The sequence below is a fragment of the Danio rerio genome, chromosome 17 (genome assembly GCF_052040795.2).
Source record: "Danio rerio strain M-AB ecotype USA chromosome 17, GRCz13ab, whole genome shotgun sequence".
NCBI lineage: Eukaryota > Metazoa > Chordata > Actinopteri > Cypriniformes > Danionidae > Danio > Danio rerio.
In genome coordinates, this window is record NC_141037.1 from 2,407,638 (window position 1) to 2,428,234 (window position 20,597).

At 32.9% G+C, this 20,597-nt stretch overlaps 1 protein-coding gene across 8 annotated transcripts in view; it reads left to right on the forward strand.

The window, feature by feature from the left end:
- inf2 (inverted formin 2) overlaps positions 1 to 20,597 on the forward strand; it is an 80,609-nt gene that overhangs the window by 58,811 nt on the left and 1,201 nt on the right. The window contains exons 21-25 of one of the 8 annotated variants that reach the window (XM_087289792.1): positions 112 to 214; positions 5,508 to 5,660; positions 9,562 to 10,685; positions 10,773 to 10,920; positions 17,599 to 17,653. In XM_087289792.1, coding sequence (XP_087145918.1) covers positions 112 to 214; positions 5,508 to 5,660; positions 9,562 to 10,685; positions 10,773 to 10,920; positions 17,599 to 17,651 — 1,581 coding nt within the window. In that variant the 3' untranslated portion in view covers positions 17,652 to 17,653. Of the gene's footprint in view, positions 1 to 111; positions 215 to 5,507; positions 5,661 to 9,561; positions 10,921 to 17,598; positions 17,654 to 20,597 lie in introns of all 8 variants that reach the window. The other 7 variants (XM_087289793.1, XM_087289788.1, XM_087289794.1 and 4 more) reach the window with 7 other exon arrangements.

The following is a 20,597-nucleotide window of genomic DNA, read 5'->3' on the forward strand; positions in this document are numbered from 1 at the left end:
ATGTACTATTGCTAAAAATGTTAAATTAAATGTTATACAAAAAAAAGTTATACAAAATATGAATCTGTATTAGTATTTATTGATGTATAAATGTATGAATTGTTCCTGCAGGAGAACCATGTTCGTAAAGAGCAGGCGGCCAAAGCGGAGAAGAGGAAGCAGCAGCTGGCGGAGGAGGAATCCAAGAGGCAGAAGGGAGAAGATGGAAAGATAAGTGAGTCTTTAATCTGATTTAATAATGCTGTGCTCATTACTGTCTTCATTATCAGAAGTACATTCAGTCTTTCTCTCTCAGCACAATCAGTTCAGACTCACAGCGCAGATTCAACTTCATTCCTGGTTTCTTTTCTCTTTGTCATGATGACAGCACATACTATTAGACTAGATGTTCTTTAAGACACTAGTATTCAGCTTAAAGTGACATTCAAAGGCTTCACTAGGGTAATTAGGCAAGTCATTGTATAACTGTGGTTTGTTCTGGAGACAATCCAAAACTAATATTGCTTAAGGGGGCGAATAATGTTGACCTTACATGCCCGTAGCCAGGGGGGGTTCAGGTGGTTCGTTCCAACCACCCCCCATGGCCAAAAGGTCCAGAATTTGTCCTTTATTTTATGTAATTTAATATTACATCATATATTTATTATATAATTAATATAATATATTTATATTCAATATATATTGTAATAAAGTGTAATTTTTAAATAATTCTGGCCAGTAATTCGAATCCCATAGAGCCTCAAAGCCACAATAATGTGACATGAGTCACGTGACATAACTCACTGAGTGGTCACATTTGAATCTTTAATGCGACAGGCATGGTGAGTTACGCTGTGGGTCGAAAAGATCAAGGAGGCAGAAAAGGCAGGCAGCAGCATCATTATCGCAAAATATTGAACATATGTTCATAAAGACTGCCAAACATGAAATTTTAAGTGACTTACGTCCTAACAGATGAAAACCTGCCCCTGAGGTTCATGGCTAACTGGCCGCATTAGCCGGGACGTCCTGTATATTTATTGACTTGTCCAGTACATGATCTCCCTTTCCCTATTTCTGACATTTTTTAAATAACTGCCCGATGAAGGCTTTAATGGCAAGCGGAGTCCTCAGCTGTCAGATGTCACTTAACAGCAAAAGGTGCTAATCCCGTCACGTCTGTGTTTTTGAGGCTGTTTGCTCACTTATTCTGATCGGATATAAACCTGATCGCTCAGACCTCTTCAGAGGGTGATTTGGGATGCATTCCAGATGAAGCTGGATGGGTATTATCATTTTTGGACAAAATTAATATAAACTAAATAAATTATGACCTGGAGAATATCTGACCTGCGCCTGAAACACCTGTAGGTGCGCTTTTACAGCCAAAACTATATTAAAACATGTTTACTATAAGCATAAAACGTGTTCTAACTTTTCAGACCTGTAGCCAGGGGGGTTCGGGTGGTTTGGAAGACCCACCCCTCACTGACAAAGGTCCAGAATTTCTCCCAAATCAGCTCATTTGTCCTTTTTTCATCCTATTTTGACTGCTATGCCATCATAAATAATGAAAATAATCCATCGAAAAAGGCTTTATTTTTTTTAACCAAAGAGGCTGGAAAAAATCTGAATTAATTATTATTGTATTATTATTATTATTATTATTATTATTATTGTTTTAATTATTATTTTTTTATTGAACTGGCCAAACTGTGACTGAGGACAGTTGAATGCTGGCCAGTTTGTTTTTTGTCTATTAAATGATAGTTTTTTTTACTTTAAAACTTTAACAGATTGCTATGACATACGGTGTAATAAATTTGTATTTTAAAAATGAGTCTTGTTTGAATTTTTTTTAACTGCAATTTTTAGGAAATGTTTTTAGTACGTCAAAAAGTGTGGTTATGATGACATCTGACTAGCTAATCCAGCAAAAAAGTCACTAAAATGCAGTATTTAAATCTCAGAGTTAAATAGAAACTGAGGCGTATAACTGCAAAAAGGTCCACTTTTTGAGAAAAAAAGATCCTGCCTTAAAATGGCTTTAAAGGGCCATGACACCCCCCACTTTCGGTTAAAGTCTACTTCAGAATATTTTCAAAAGATGCATGATTAATGGGCGTGAAGCTCCGTGAGCATAGGGCAGGAGTGGGCGTGGCCAGCAGGGGAGAAGGGGAGCGAATAACTGCTGTTGTCAGTTAGCTCACAAAATGAGACAAACCGTGAGGAGACGCATGAGTTTATAGTTTACAAAGTTAAAATGCAAAGAAATAAACAGTGATTTAATGCCCTGCTACATTTGTTATTCGTAATTTCATATACACATAACCACAATTAATATCATTATAAAGATAAGTGTGTTCAGGTAAACCCTATAAATGAGGACTTCTCCCTCAATCCCCGTATCCAGCAGACTCCTGGTCTCCTGACCTTTCTATTTTAACCGCTAGCCCTGCTGGTAATCTGGAGGATTTAGGCAAACACAACAGCACGGCGATGTGTCTGAATGTGAACGAACTCCTGATAAAAGACAGCGTCCGCCATTCTCCAATTCTCGTGCTGCTCTCCCGACAAAAATGCTAGCAGCACACACACAGCTTTGCTGTATGATCGGCCCTGACAAGATCGCGGGGGAAACATGCAACAAACCCCGTGGATCATGCAAACAAACACATACGAGCCTTCATGAACGGCTAAATACTGGCCGTGGTTTCCGTGTCTCTCAGCTCGGGCTTGACTCTGACAGGTCTGGCAGGTCTCATGAATAATTAAGCAGCCGGCTCTTCTCATAGGATAAGAAAACTCCGCTATGAATAATAATGAGAAACCGACGCGTCATCATTGCACTTGCAGAACTGCGCTACGTCGCTGATTTTGATCCCGCCCCAAAATCATTTTAAACCCGGAAGCTGAAATGAGCTGACAAAAGCTCAAAATTATCCAGTTTTCCCCACAATTAAAGCTGACAGCTGCTAACATTGTCTTAACTGATGCTCAACGCACACACATCTGTTAATATAAAAAAAAAAGTTCTCCGGGGTGTCCTGAACCTTTAAGTTGATATAATTTGCAGTTTTTAAGTTTTTTAGAGGCTAAACTCAAATGAAATTACACCAAACTGCCTATACTTTTTTTTTTTGTGTTTTTTTTTTTTTTTTTGAATTTGATGTCTAGTTTACAAGTATTGTCATAAGTATAAAAGACATATGGTTCATATTCCTCAAAAAACAAACAAACAAAAAAACAGAAATAGGAAGCGCCTTACATGGTCACCAGCGGAAATTGAATGCCATCTAGTGGTGATGTTTGGTACTGCACCAAACAATCTTATTCATTCATTTTACTTCGGCTTAGTCATTCATCAGGGGTCACCACAGCAGAATAAATGATCAACTATTACAGCATAAGGTTTACAAGGTGGATGCTCTTCCAGTTGCAACCCAGTACTGGGAAACACCCCATGCACACTCATTCACACGCACACACACTCATACACTACGGCCAATTTAGTTAATCAATTCCCCTAAAGCGCATGTGTTTGGACTGTGGGGGAAACCGGACACTCAGAAGAAACCCACGCCAACATGGAGAACATGCAAACTCAACACAGAAACGCCAACTGACCCAGCCGGGACTCAAACCAGCAATCAATCTTAAACAATCTTAATGAGTGCTAATTTTAAAGATATAAACTTCAAATTTAAATACATAATTTGCATACTATAACTGTGTATTGTTTACACTTGTTTTATTTACGCATTACTTGTTAAACTCCTTTTCTCACTACAGCTACAATATGACGAGTGTCTCCTGTGAAATGATCTTAAATCTATGCACCATGCATGTTACAACCGGCTCAAAACTGTAACATAACAGAGACGATTGGTATGAATGATTGGTAACAATTTATAATAACTACAGACTATGAATCATTTATTAAGCATTAGCATCTAGTGAGTTCATTATCTGTAAAGCATTAACTCTACATTAATAAGCGTTAGTAAGCAGTTTATAACTGCAGCTGCAAATGCTTTATTCTTGACTTACAAAAACATTTGTGCTTAATAATTGTACTTTCATCCTTAGTTAATGATTTATTTTTCATTTCTAAATTAAGTATTGCATTATTTACCAACCATTTAAATTTAAGAGTAGTTGAAGGGTTTTAGGATCATTCAGAATGAGTTAGTAAATGATTAATAAACTATTGAAATCAACGTTAATGTGTCTTATTATTCAGGTATATACTAATAGTTAACTAATATGTTAGTAAATGCTTTATTACTCAACTTCATGCAGTTTTGTGACCTAATCTAAAGTGAGGACTATTCATGCTTTATAAATCCCTTATAAATGACAAATAAAGGCTCAAAATCAAATGAAGAATAATCTTTGCAATCTTTTCTAAAAAGTAAATTTAATGTAAAGTTTAATCATTGCCAAATAACAGGAGTGTCAAAACACGACATAAAACTGGATAAAACAACAACAACAATATAATAATTTAACAATATACCGTAGTAAGATGCAATGTTTAAACTCTACAGTGATTTTATTTTAGATCAGGTTGCAAAGATTTATTTTTCATTTGAAGTGCAGTTTCATGTGTGTATCTTTAAATGAATAGGAATGAACAACGTAATTTTTCCTGTTTAGAATTTAACTGAGCCTTTATTTGTCATTTATAAGGGATTTATAAAGCATGAATAGTCCTCACTTTAGATTATAGGTCACAAAACTAGATGAAGTTGAGTTAATAAAGCGTTTATTAACATATATACTAACCATTAATATATGCCTGATCAATAAGACATAGTAAATGATTAATAAACTATTGAAATCAACATTTCTAACTCATTCTGATTCATCCTAAAAACACTCAGCTACTCTTAAATACAAATGGTTTTTAAATGATGCAATAATTTTGTAATGAAAAATAAAATATTAACAAGGTATGAAAGTACAATTATTAAACACAATATATTGGTGCTTAAGTCATAAATAGAGTATTTGTAGCTGCAGTTATAAACTGTTTACTAACGTTTATTAATGTAGAGTTAATGCTTAACATATAATGAATTCACTAGATGCTGATGCTTAGTAAATGATTCATAGAGTGTAGTTATTATAAAGTGTTACCAAATGATTTATTAACAAAAAGGCATAATTAACAAAAGTATTTAAAGCAATCAAAATCGGTAGGAAGTCCGTAGTACAAAGATTGTGCATGGTTGAGAACTGAGCTCATGATCCAAAACAAACTAAAATAACCAAAACGCCAGGCAGGGAGGTCCGTCTAACCGAGCTCTCTTCTCATGTTAAATATTGGGCTCTTTATAGGCACCAAATTATGGGTCTCAGGTGAGATGACCCATCCACAAATCAGCAACCATGCAGACTCTGCAAATCACCAAAACAAACAGGTCCCACACTGGACCTAACAATGCAGCTAACAATTTTTCGATGTATATAACTGTGGTCACGTCGCCCATCCTAATGCAATGCCCGTGTGTTTGTTTGGTCAGTCAGGCGGGGGCCGGTGCCACAGGACGACGGCTGCATCATCGATCAGCTCCTGGCCGACATCCGGAAGGGTTTCCATCTGAGAAAGACTCGTCCCAGGTGCGAAAAGGAAAGTCCCTGTAGAGAAAAGCAGAGTAGAGATGCTGAAGCGTCCGGTAAGAATATAAACCGCGTCGGCTCGCTGTTTCTCCTGCGCTGCCCTCTATAGTGACTGGATGATAGATCTCGGAGTAAATCACTGTAACTCTCAGCGCTGCATTAAAATGAGACTGTTTTTTAAAATGAAATAAAATAATAGGCTCATTTTACAGCTCTCCTATAGAGTTAAACAGTGTAGTTTTACTATTTGTGCATCCATTCAGCCGATCTCTGGATTTAAGAAGCACTATTAGCTTAGCTTAGCATAGATCATTGAATTGGATTAGACCATTAGCATCTCATTCAAAATGTGCAGAGAGTTTGGATAATTGTTTAATTTAGGGTTTGACTCTTTACATTTATGTGACAGAAAATGAAAAGTTATATTTTTCCAGGCTGATAATATCAAATATAATGAAAAAAAGGATAATAACAAAAATATCTTGACGAAAATATACAAAAATAAGTCACTACTGTTATGCTTCACTATATAATAATTATAATAAATAAAATAATAATAATAATAAATGGAAGCAAACAAATTAATAATAAAAATAATAATATTTTATATTAGTAAAAATAATAAATAGTTTCAGATAATATACAAAAAATATTATTATTATTATTATTATTATTACTATTACTATTATTATTAATTTTATTATTATTATTGTACTATTTTACCATAATAATAATAATATTTTTTTTCTATTAGTAATAATAATAAATTGTGACAGATAATATACAAAATAAAGATTCTTCTTCTTATATTTTACCATAATAATAATAATATTTATACCAATAAATACAATCAAACAAGTCAAATAAATAATAATAATAATAATTTTTATTAGTAATAATAATAAATAGTTTCAGATAATATACAAAAAAAGATTCTGATTATTATTATTATTATTATTATTATTATTATTGTTTCATATTAGTACAACAATAAATTGTTTCAGATAATATACAAAATAAAGATTCTGATTATTATTATTATTATTATTATTATTATTATGGTAATATTTAATGGTAATATTTAATTTTATGGTAATACAAGCAAACAAATACATTTATAATAATAGTAATAATAATAATAATATAATTGCTATTTACTAATAATGTTACTTAAAACTGCAAAATTACAATACATAATCATCTTCGGTCTTTAGGTGTAGGGACTATTTTTTTCAGGTGCTGTGTAATATTTTATGGTATGGTGGTAAACTTCCTTGTTAGAGTACAGGGAGTACAGTTCATCTAGACATATCAGCCTACAAAATAACTTTTTATTTTCTGTCTGTCTTAGTACACGATGTAAATACAGAAGTCAAACTTTTAATAAGAAAACTGACACTCTTTAGTAATTTTTAAGCGAGATGCTAATGGTCTAATCTGATTCAATGGCCTATGCTAAGCTAAAAGTGCCAGATCACCTGAAATGGATCACCTGAATGAATAAAAAATTTTTGTTTGTTGAATAAAAAACTGTTTTACTTTAGGAGAGTTGTAAAATTAGCTTACTTAAATATTAAAACACTTTGGTCATGTTTGAGCAAGATGCTAATGGTCTAATCTGATTCAATAACCTATGCTAAGCTAAGCTAAAAGTGCATGATTCAGAGCTCATCTGAAATGGATTTACAAAGACCTTGTTGTGTCTCTTTAAGACTTGACAGCCTCGTTGTTGTTGTTGTGTGTCTGTAAAACTCATCCAGTTACTGATAGATTTTTGCGAGCTAAGGCAGATTTTTCAAGTCCTGCTGCTCCACCAATCAGCTTTGCTGCTTTTTGCATCTTCGCTTCTGATTGGTACTTTAAATCACTCTGAGCTGCCAATCACACACCTGCGATTCTAAACGAGTTTCATTGTTGCTTGCATGTAAATCAGTGTAAACTCTAATAGAAGCTGTGAGCTGCAGTTGGGTTGTTGATGCATTAGTTTGGATTTCATTTATATTTTAGCACATCATATGTTTAAGGAAAGGTATTTATCATTTTGTATATAGAGACCATTTATTGTGGGTTAATTTGAATCCTGTTTTAGTAGGGCTGCATGGTTAATATAAATAAAAGGCAGTAATTGTAAACAAAAAATTAATGATTTGATGGTTGTTTATTTTACAATGAAGAAAGGAAGACTGAAGAAAGTGATGGTTTTGTAATTTTTCTGTTTTAGTGTTATTATTATAATATTTTTTTCATAAAACATTAATAGTAGTGTTTTTACATGTTTCATAATAATAATAATAATAATAATAATAATAATAATGTATTACAGAAAATATCTAAACATCACTACTGTAATGTATAATAAATAATAACAATAATAATGTGCATATACTGTTATACTCGTTTGATGGAATATTATTGTTGTACCTAAAAGAATATTATTGTTTATTATTATTATTATTATTATTATTATTATTATTATTATTATCTTAATAATAGTCATAATAGTAATCGTAAAAATCCATTAGAATATGATAACCAACAACAATAATCATATTTCATTAAACAAGTATATTATTGATAATAAATAAATGAAATAATAATAATAATAATAATAATAATAATAATAATAATAATCCATTAAATGAGTATAATAATAAGAATGATGTTTATATACTATTATACTAGTTTGATGGGAGATAATAATAATAATAAAAATAACAATAATATACTTTTTAATAGAATATGATTGTTGTTTTTGTTGTTTTTGTTGTTGTTTTATTATTATTATTATTATTATTATTATTATTATTATTATTATTATTATTATTATTATTATACTCATACTGGATTATTATTTTATTATTATTATTATTATCATTATTATTATTATTACACTTAATAGAATATTACTATTTATTATTATTATCATTATTATTATACTCGTTTAATGTAATATGGTTGTTGTTGTTGTTGTTATTATTATTATTATTATTATTATTATTATTATTATTATACTCAAATGAATTATTATTTTTATTATTATCATACTCATTTAATTAATTATTATTTTTATACTCTAATAAATGATTGTTATTATTATTATTATTATTATGCTCATTTACTTGAATATCATTATTATTATTATACTTTATTGATTATTATTATTATTATTATACTCAAGTTGTTGCTAATATTATTTTTTTACTGTTAGTACTGTTTTTACAGTACAATTACAATAGTAATTTTGTTTTTGTGTAATTACTATTAAACACTTTATTTTACAGTAAAATATTGTTATATGATGAGTGATTATTTGCATCCGTTTTGCATAATTTATTAACAATAATTTGACATGAGAGATAATAACAAAGCAAGCACAGCAAACCTGGGATATATTGCTTTATAAAAATTTTGTAAACTTGCAATTACATTTTGTTTTTCCCAAATTATGCAGCCAATAGCTTGAACCATTGGTGTATAAACTCGGTCCTGCATAGTTTAGCTCTAACTTCCTTCAACACACTTACCTGGAAGTTTTAGTATACCTAGAAAGAGCTTGATTAGCTGGTTTAGGTTTGTTTAATCGGGTTGGAACTAAAATATGCTGGATACCGACCCTCCAGGACCGAGTTTGGGCACTTCTGGCTTAAACCTTCACTAATGCATTTCAATCTATCTTAAAGTGACATTTCTTTATTTTCTCAAGTGCTATCATTACATGTAGTTTCTCGGTTAGCATCTGTAAAACTACATGTGTTGTGGTGAAATGCAGTTTCAAGCAATGCATTACACTGCTGTCAACCACCCAAACTGCAGCTGTGATCCTGCATGTAAATCCTTGTAGAATCTTTCTCTTGTTGTATATCATCATTCATCAAATCTGCAGTGCTTCATCTATGCTTCATCTCCAACCCCCAAACACAAAATCCTGTGCTGAAATCATCTTTTCTCATTCTGAAGCAGCAAGTGCCGGAGGAAAAGCTGGTTCGTCTGCAGTCGGAGAGTCAGCAGCCCCGGTGTGTACTCCAGAAAATGCAGACAAAAGTTCCGGCATCAATCCCACAGGTGAAGACACTTTATTGGGAAATGGCAAGCTGAAAACCCCTGCACCAGGCAAAAAGGAGACTGAAATCAGAGCTGACGTCACAACTGAAATCAAATCTGAGCACACCAAGGAAATCAACTCTAAAATCAAATCAGGATTGAACTCTGAAATCGCCACGAAAATCAACTCCGAAATCAGCACTAAAAACAAGTCTGATATCACCAAGGAAATCAACCCTGAAATCACCAATGAAATCAACTGTGGCATTACCAAGGAAATCAAGCCTGAAATCAGCACTAAAAACAAGTCTGATATCACCAAGGAAATCAACCCTAAAATCACCAATGAAATCAACTCTGGAATCAATTCTGAAATCAGCACTAAAAACAAGTCTGATATCACCAAGGAAATCAACCCTAAAATCACCAAGGAAATCAACTCTGGAATCAATTCTGAAATCAGCACTAAAAACAAGTCTGATATCACCAAGGAAATCAACCCTAAAATCACCAATGAAATCAACTGTGGCATTACCAAGGAAATCAAGCCTGAAATCAGCACTAAAAACAAGTCTGATATCACCAAGGAAATCAACCCTGAAATCACCAATGAAATCAACTCTGAAATCACCACAAAATTAGACTCTGAATTCACCACGGAAATAAATTCTGAAATCGGCAAGGAAATCAACTCTGGAATCACATCTGAAATCAACTCTGGAATCACCAAGAAAATCAACTCTGACAGTGCCACAAAATTCAACTCTGAATTCGCCACAGAAATCAACTCTGGAATCACCAAAGAAATCAACTTTGAAATCATCAAGGAAATCAAGCCTGAAATCGCCACGAAGATCAACTCTAGAATCGCCAAGGAAGAAAACTCTGAAATCGCCACTGAAATCAACTCTAACGTCATGAATTCACCACTGAAATCTTCATCTCAGGAAGAACACGCGAAACTCAGCGGCCTTACAAACACAGATCTACATCACAATCACAATGGAAACAACATCAGGTCTAATTCTGCTGCCGAGACTGTAAGCACTGCCTCTAGTGGCTCAAAAGTGAACAGCAGCTGTGACTCTACCAAGATTAAAACCCAGTGTTTTGATGATCCGCTGCAGTCGACGGATGATCAGCCAATAGCAGACGTGCCTGATGGAGTGATGTCACCAGCCACGCCCACTCTGGATGTAGACCACGTCCCCTTGAAAGCCCCTGAAACTAAAAAACCTTTCTTCCAGAGAAGCAGCAAGAAAGGCAGTAATGAAGGTAATGCGTTTATATTTCTAATAAAAGTCATGTTTTTCAGCACTGCTGCTTGACATACAGCGTCCAGTTGTGTTTTTAACACTAAATGCTTTATTCTGAACACAAATATTTAGGATACACTTCAGAATAATGTTGTGTTAGATATTTTTTATGTATTTACTAACATAAACAATGAACAATACACTTATTAGTGTTTATTCATCTTTTTTAAATGAGTATAAAAATAGGGATGATGTTTATATACTATTATACTAGTTTGATGGGAAATCATTATTATTATTATTGTTGTTGTTATTATTATGATTATTATCTTAATAATAATCATAATAATAATCGTAATAATCCATTAGAGTTTGATAACCAACAACAATAATCATATTTCATTAAACAAGTATATTATTGATAATAAATAAATGAATAAATAAAATAATAATAATAATAATAATAATAATAATAATAATAATATTCCATTAAATGAGTATAATAATAAGAATGATGTTTATATACTATTATAGTAGTTTGATGGGAGATCATTATTATTATTATTATTATTAATAAAAATAACAATAATATACTTTTTAATAGAATATGATCGTTGTTGGTGTTGTTGTTGTTGTTTTATTATTATTATTATTATACTCATACAGGATTGTTATTTTATTATTATTATTATTATTATTATTATTATCATTGTTACACTTAATAGAATATTATTATTATTATTATACTTGTTTAATGTAATATTGTTGTTGCTGTTGTTGTTGTTAGTATTATTATTATTATTATACTCAAATGAATTATTTTTATTTTTATTATTATTATACCCATTTAATTGATTATTATTTTTATACTCTAATAAATTATTATTATTATTATTATTATCAATTTTATTATTAATATTATATGCTTATTTACTTGAATATTATTATTATTATTATTTTATACTTAATTGATTTATTATTATGATCCTCAAGTTGTTGCTATTATTATTTTTTTTTTTTTTACTGTTAGTACTGTTTTTACAGTACAATTACAATAGTAATTTTGTTTTTGTGTAATTACTATTAAACACTTTATTTTACAGTAAAATATTATTATATTATGAGTGATTATTTGCATCTGTTTTGCATAATTTACCAACAATAATTTGACATGAGAGATAATAACAAAGCAAGCACAGCAAACCTGGTATATATTGCTTTATGGAAATTTTATAAACCTGCAATTAGATTTTGTTTTTCCCAAATTATGCAGCCAATAGCTTGAACCATTGGTGTATAAACTCGGTCCTGCATAGTTTAGCTCTAACTTCCTTCAACACACTTACCTGGAAGTTTTAGTATACCTAGAAAGAGCTTGATTAGCTGGTTAATTAATGAAAATAAAGGTGTTGGTTGTATTTAATTTTATTAGGCCTTAATTTAGTTTTTAATTATGCATTAATGATTATTAAATGCTGTTTTGTTCATGTTAGTAAATGCATTAACTAGTGAAACCTCGTTGTAAATATTGACCACTGTTTACTACTATTAAAATAATATTATTATTTAATATATTTTAATGTCGTAAAATGGTATTGCAGAAAGTCAAAGTACTGGGATGGTTCTGGAAAGTTCTGAGATGCATTTTCCTGATTTTACGATCTCAGATATTTGGCTTGTTTACGTCTTGTGTGGGAAAATGTGCAGGTCACTTTACATTTAATCATCTGCTGGATGCTTTTCTCTGAAGCTGCTTACACATGAGAACACTGCAACAAAAGCTTTTCTTATTTAGAGTTTTTGTCTGGTTTGTTATCCAAATATCTAAAACAATTAAATCAAGAAGCATTTATGAGACCAGCAAAACATATCAGAATCAGAAAGAGCTTTATTACCAGGGACAGTTAAATCCAGAAGTTTACATACACTCTTAAAAAAGGAACAGAACCATTTATAAAAAAAAAAAAAAGATGTCTGTGGTAAATCACACTAAACGTTTACTATGTTAGGTCTGTTAGGATTACCTAAATGATTTACATTTGCTAAATGCTAGAATAATAAGAGAATTTTTTATTAATTTATAGACAGTCTAAAGTTAAACACATTTCCTTGGTATATTTTAGCTTTGCTTTTAAACTGTATAACTTTGGTCAGATGTTTTGGGTCTCCTTCCACAAGCTTCTCACAACAGTTTGCAGGAATTTTGGCCCATTCCTCCTGCCAGAATTGGTGTAGCTGGGTATTCCAGTGTCACCGAGTGTCAGAATGTTGTGGGACTGCTATACAGGAGTTATTATTATGGATTACAGAGCCAAATTTAGTGGTTTTTATTGGAGCGTGCAGTTTCCGTGTGCAGCCATTGTAGATGGTGTATTCTGGGAAATTTTCTTACCCCTTGGTTTTGAGTGTGGTCCTGAAAAATATCCGTTCGACGGGGTATCTACCCTTTCCCCTTAGCCCTATGCCTTCAAGCTATAGAGAATTAGGACACCCCTACCCCTTCACGTGAACGCGCAAAACGAGGGGGAAGGGCTAAGGGGTAGAATTTGGATTGGGCCATAGTCTTGTTTTCAGAAATAATGAGTCAAAATGAAGTGAGTTTTTCTTTAAAACAAGCAAAATAATCTGCCAATGAGGTAAATAAAGTTAAACTGAATGCAAAAATAAATTATTTTGTTTACGCCCATTGGCAGATTATTTTGGTTGCATGTTTTAAAGGGAAAAAAAACACTTCATTTAAACTCATTTCTGAAAACTAGACTGTTTTGTATGTCTAGAAAATGCTTCTTGTTTTTTTTTTGTTTTTTGTTTTTTTACTATAAACAGGACCAAAAACATTTTTTTGCAGTGAAGCAATCAAAGCAAGTAAATAATAAATTAAAAAACCAAACAAAAAAAAACAATTCCTAAGTGTAGAGAGTGAGTTTTATTGTTAAGATCAAGCGAAAATTCCTTAAATCCTTTATTTAATCTCAGAATCAAAAGAAAAGGCCAATTTATTTGGCATACCATATAAAAAAATATTTAAATATATTTATATATTCTTTAAAATTTATTTATTTTAATCTATTTATAATGAATTTATTTTAAATTACATTTATTTATTATAATTATTTATTTATTTATTTATTTATTTATTTATTTATTTATTTATTTATTTATTTATTTATTTATTTGGATTAAGAACTACATCAAAAATAAATTCCACAGCAAATTTGTTTCTCAAAATTATTATATAATTCTTTATACTCAACTAAAAAATTATATAATTATCAACTAATACAATTCATTTTAAAATCATGTATTCAAGTTTCTTTGTTAATGTAAGGTACTGAATTATTAAAAGAAATTGTGTATGTAAATTATTTTTATGTATTATAATTATAATAAGTACATATTAATGCAATAAGTATAGAATATATGTTTATGCTTCGCAATGTGGCTGAATTAGCACCTTTGATGTGTATTATTTTCTAATAATTTATTATATTATTTTTCTATATAGGTATAGATTGTGTATATGGACATTATTCTGCCTATCCTCCGCTCTTCACAGCTAAATCCAATGTTGAGATGTTGTGTTTGAAGTCATTAGTCAGGTGTTTCTCCTCCTAAAACATCTCCTGTGTGTAGCATTAGTTTCTTCCATATCTCCTCCTCCTCCTGTTGTGTTTTGGTGTGATTTTTGACTGTTAGCTGTGAAATAACTCTAACTATTCAGCGTAATGATATGGAGCTGTAATGCTCTCTAAACCTGCAGGAACTACTTTAGCTGTGCCTTTTTCTGACACCTTAGAGTGTTAATCAGCCAATCAGAATCAAGCATTCAGCAGTGGTATGACAGATCCTATTAAATATTCTAAAATCTGTATTATTCTTCACTTTTGTTAAGTTAAAATGTGACCCAGACATTTTCTTGACATCAAATGGGAATCATCATGTGTTATTGCTTCATACTGGCACTTCCAGCAGTGAGTTATAACGCATGTTCTGGCCGAGTGTGTGTGTTCTGCTCTGCCATCGGATGTTTTAAAGAGACAGTTCACCCAAAAATGTCAATTGTCATCATTTATTGCTTGATTTCTAAATTTCTTCATTTGAGTTTCTTTCTTCTATTGAACACAAAAGAAGATATTTTGAAGAATGTTGGAATCCTGTAACCATGGTATTTGTTTTTCCTACTATGGATGTCAGTGGTTACATTTAGGCCCACATAAAAATCGGTTTAATTTAATCTGTATTCATCTGTCAATCTGTGTATATGCATTCAGTTTGTTTATTTACATACAGTGCATCTAGAAAGTATTGATAGCGCTTCACTTTTTCCACATTTGTTTGTTACAGCCTTATTAAAAAATGGATTAAATTCATTTATTTCCTCAACATTCTACACACAATCCCCCATAATGACAGTGTGAAAAAAGATTTTTTTCAATTGTTGCAAATTTATTAAAAATAAAAAAGCTGAACAATCACATGTACATCAGTATTCACAGCCTTTGTCGAAGCTGTAAATTGAGCTCAGGTACGTTCTGTCTCCACTGATCATTCTTGAGATGTTTCAGCAGCTTCATTGGAGTTCACCTGTGGTCAATTTAGTTGATTGGACATGATCTGAAAAGGCCTGTCTATATAAGGGCCCAGGGTTGAAAGTGCATGTCAAAGCACAAACCAAGCATGAGGACAAAGGAATTGTCTGTAGACCTCAATAACCTGATGGTCACTGTCTGAGCTCCAGTGTTCTTCTGTGGAGAGAGCAGTAACTTACAGAAGGACAACCATCTGTGCAGCAATCCACCAATCAGGCCTGTATGGTAGAGTGGCCAGACTGAAAGACACTCCCTGCCTGGAATTTGCCAAAAGGCATCTGAAGGACTCTCAGACCATCAGAAACTAAACTCTCTGCTCTGATAAGACTAACATTGAACTCTTTAGAGTGAATGCCAGGCGTTACGCTTGGAGAAAAGCAGTCAGCACTCATCAGCAGGCTAACAACATTCCTACAGTGAAGCATGGTGGTGTTGGCATCATGCTGTGGGGATGTTTTTCAGCAGCAGGAACTGGAAGACTAGTCAGGATAGAGGGAAAGATGAATGCAGCGATGTACAGAGACATCCTGAATGAAGACCTGCACAAGAGTGCTCTTGACCTCAGACTGGGGCGACGCTTCATCTTCCAGCAGGACAATAACCCAAAGCACACCGCCAAAATATCAATGGAGTGGCACAACAACAACTCGGAGTGGCCCAGCCAGAGCCCAGACCTAAATCCTATTGAACATCTCTGGAGAGATCTGAAAATGGCTGCACACTGTCGCTTCCCATCCAACCTGAGAGAGCTTGAGAGGTGCTGCAAAGAGGAACGGGCAAAAATTCAGCTGTGCCAAGCTTGGGGCATCATATTCACAAAGACTCAAGGCTGTAATCACTGCCAAAGGTGCATCAACAAAGTATTGAGCAAAGCCTGTGAATACTGATGTACATCTGATTTTACAGCTTTTTATTTTAATAAATTTGCAACAATTTCAAAAACTCTTTTTTTCACATTGTCATTATGGGGGATTGTGTGTAGAATGTTGAGGAAATCAATTAATTTAATACATTTTAAAATAAGGCTACATTGATAATTCTATGAGAGATTTGCTTTGTTTACCAAACAAGTCAATATAGTTGGATTTGCAATATAAACCCTAAGTTAAAAAGTTTATTTTGTACACATCTTAATTTTCTAGACAGGCAAAAAAAGTCAAAATTAATTGGATTTTCCTTAAACAAGCAAAATACACTGCCAATGGGATAAGCAAAATCTTGTTTTCACTTTGAAATAAGTTTATTAGTCTCACCCCATTGGCAGATTAGTTTGTTTTAATGAAAAACTCACTTCATTTTGACTCATTATTTCTGAAAACAAGACTTGTCTAGAAAATTAAGATTTGCATTGTTTTTAGTTACTATACCTAAAACAATTCTGCATTAATCCACTGATTTTATACAAAATTATGCACAGAAATGTCTGCAGGTTTGGCCTTGTTTTTGTGTTCAACAGAAGAAAAACTCAAAGATTTATGACCACATGAGGGAGAGTAAAAGTGAGCAAATTTAGATTTGTGTGTGAACTATCCCTTTAACCCTTGTGTGCTGTTGGGGATGTTTTCATCCACTCCAAGGTGATTTTGAGACTTAATTTGGCTTCTGTGTTTCAGCAAATGGGATGATTTTTGCTGACAGAACTTAATTTGACACATTTTGGGAAATGCTTTGAAAATTTGCAAAAATTCAACAACACACTCGCAAATTGACTCGCTTTTCATTCTGTTGAGGGCTGTTTTTGACCCCATTGACTTCCATTATAATCACATTTATTGATTGCAAAGCCATGACAGCATGATTGTTGCTGAAGCCAGAACTCTTCAGCACAGGCCGATCTAAAGGGTTAATGCTGCCAACTGATGATCAACAGTATAAATGGCACATTGTCCCTCTTGCCAACAGGGAAAACCAGCAACAATCAAGAATGCATGATTATACGCTGTCATGTTTTTGCAACCAATAAGTGTGATTTATAATGGAAGTCAATGGGGCAAAAAGAGCCCCCAACACAACCAAAGTGGAGTCAGTTTGAGCAGTACACAAGGGTTGATATCTGGGGTGAGAGTGTGTTGTGCTCAGCGTGTGTTTCTCTCTTTGACCCTCTGAAGTGGAGAGAAACAGAGCCGCTGGACGCTCTAAAAAGGCCTGTGTGTTGCAGTAAAGGTAAGGTCAAAACGCCGACTAGCGCACTAACAGGGCTAGCGGGACGTCCTGAAACCGCCGAGTCGATCGCTAACCTGACTCACCAACACCTGTCCACAGTCCTGTTATTAACACGTGCTCTGTGTATGTATGTGTGTGTGTGTGAGAGGGAGGGCTCTGTCCTCTATAATCTTCCTCTGGAGATTTGTTTATTCATGTTTGTCTTATAATCATGTGATCCATGTATTTATGTTAATAATATCTCTGCTTTAAAGAGCCCCTACTTTTTTAAAATGACCCTCCATGCAGGGTGTAACACAGCCCCAAATGAATGACCACATCCAGAGGTTTAGATCTGAAAGCGCACAGTGTTTAACCATAGACTGTAAAAGATGGACGTAGTATCTGTGACATCACCCATAGTTTTCTGAAGAAGCCAAAAGAAGCTACACTCAAACTGTTGGGTTATTATTATCATTGGTAACCCAATGATGGGTCGTTTTTTGCACTGACCTGCTGTTGGTTATTTTAGCCCAATCCATTGAGTTGTTAAGGTTAACCAAACAATTTAGGTTACATAAATAACTAATTTGTTTGGTTATTTTGCCAAAAAAAGTGGCTTAACCACTATATAATAATAAATTATTATTATTATTATTATTATTATTATTATTATTATTTTTATTATTATTATTGGTTTGATGTCTCCGCTGGGTCCTAAGGGCGAGAATGACGGCTGAATATCTCAAATATATCTAAAAAAAAAGCAATGTTATAGTGTTTTTATCTGTATATAGATCTGCTATGAAGTGCATGTTTCTGTCATAAAATTAAGAGTGCTGGTGCAACGGATATAAGAAACATGACACGGAGAGGTCATTTAATTAAGTAAACTATAGTATTATTGCATTAGAGCTTGAAAAAACTTAATGCAAAAACAACATTAAAGTTAAATCAATCAGTTGACTGTTGGAATTAAAGATTTTTAACCCAACTGTTTGAGTTATTAAATAAATAACCCAATAAAGGTAAAAAAAATAACTCAACAAAGCACCTTATATTTAACACAACTGATTGAATTGTTAATAAATAACCCAATAAAGGTTAGAAATAACCCAAGAATTATTAATAAATAACCCAATAAAAGTAAAAAAAAAAAAAATAACCTAACAAAGCCCCAAATATTATTAACTCAACCATTGGGTTAAATAAATAACCCATAATTTTTTTAGAATGTACAAGTAGGCGTGGCCAACCATCGCCATTTTGTTCGCATGTCATCGCACCAACCGGGGGATACCAAACAAGGGCAAAGAGGCGGAGCTACAGACGCCTGCTGGCGTTTTACTTCGACAGGCTTTTCTTTAGGAGAAATGCTTAATACTTCATTACATGTGACTGGTTTGTGTTCTGACCACATGTGCTTGGTTGTGTACTATATCAATATAGTGTTTAGTGTTTTTAAAAACACTGCTGTAACACATTGAGCCAATAAACATTGTTCTTATAACGTTTTTCTACTGGAGGAAAATACTAATTACTTCCAAACACTTCAGATATAGTCTGTGTTAGACTATTGATGAACTCCAGCATAACACTGTATGACAACGCTTCAGATGACTGATCTAGAGCCTACAGATAATCAATCTGACAGATTCTGGAGTGCTCTACAGCTCTGAAGAACATTATACATGATGAATGATCTTAAATAAAACAAATACATCTATAGAGATGGTATATAAGTATATAACTTCACTCAGCTGGGAAATGGAGGCCAGGTAAATGGTTTGTGACCATAATTAAGCACACACAGCATGCCATATCATCTGATAATTGTAGGAAATAATGCCAAAAGGCAACTGACTGTGTAAAGCCACATAAAACAACACAAAAATATGATGAATATGCCGAGTTCAATCAGTCGGAATCAGCTGAGGTGAAGTGACGGCGACCGGCAAGAGCAAGCTGTCACTCAAGTGGCCACGCCTTTAATTATGCAGGCTTAATATAACCTAATATAAAGGAAATGGATGAGTTATAAAATATTCACCCCCTCACAGTTGTCATGAAGGGTTATATTAGCTATATGACGCAAAATCTTTGTACCAGGCTGTAAACACCTTTTTTTTTTTTTTTTTACAGTGGACTCAATAGAAATCTGTTCTATTATGAAGCCAGCGGAATTTCAATAAATTGCAGTTTCAGCTACTTCCTTATTTGCTTCATGAGGAAGAGCGGGAGGTTGCCACTTTGAAAGAATGCATCAATATTAAAAATTAAGAATAAATTACAACAACAGATTATTTACTAGGTGTTGTTACCTTAGCAACTACAGTTACAAAAGAATTGCTAGATGTTTTGTTACTGTAGCAACTGTAGAATGACCACAACAAATTAATCACTTGATGTTCTGTTACCGTAGCAACTGTAGAATCATCACAACAGATTAATCCCTAGATGTTTTGTTACCATTGCAACTGTAGAATCACCACAACAGATTAATTGCTAAAAGTTTTGTTACCATAGCAACTATAGAATCACCACAACAGATAAGTTACTAGATGTTTTGTTACCGAAGCAACTATAGAGTCACCACAACAGATTAATTATCAGGTGTTGTTACCATAGCAACTACAATTACAACAACAGATAAATTGCTTTATGTTTTGTTACCATAGCAACTGTAGAATCACCACAACAGATTAATCCCTTGATGTTTTGTTACCATTGCAACTGTAGAATCACCACAACAGATTAATTGCTAAAAGTTTTGTTACCATAGCAACTATAGAATCACCACAACAGATTAGTTACTAGATGTTTTGTTACCGAAGCAACTATAGAGTCACCACAACAGATTAATTATCAGGTGTTGTTACCATAGCAACTACAATTACAACAACAGATAAATTGCTTTGTTTTGTTACCATAGCAACTGTAGAATCACCACAACAGATTAATCCCT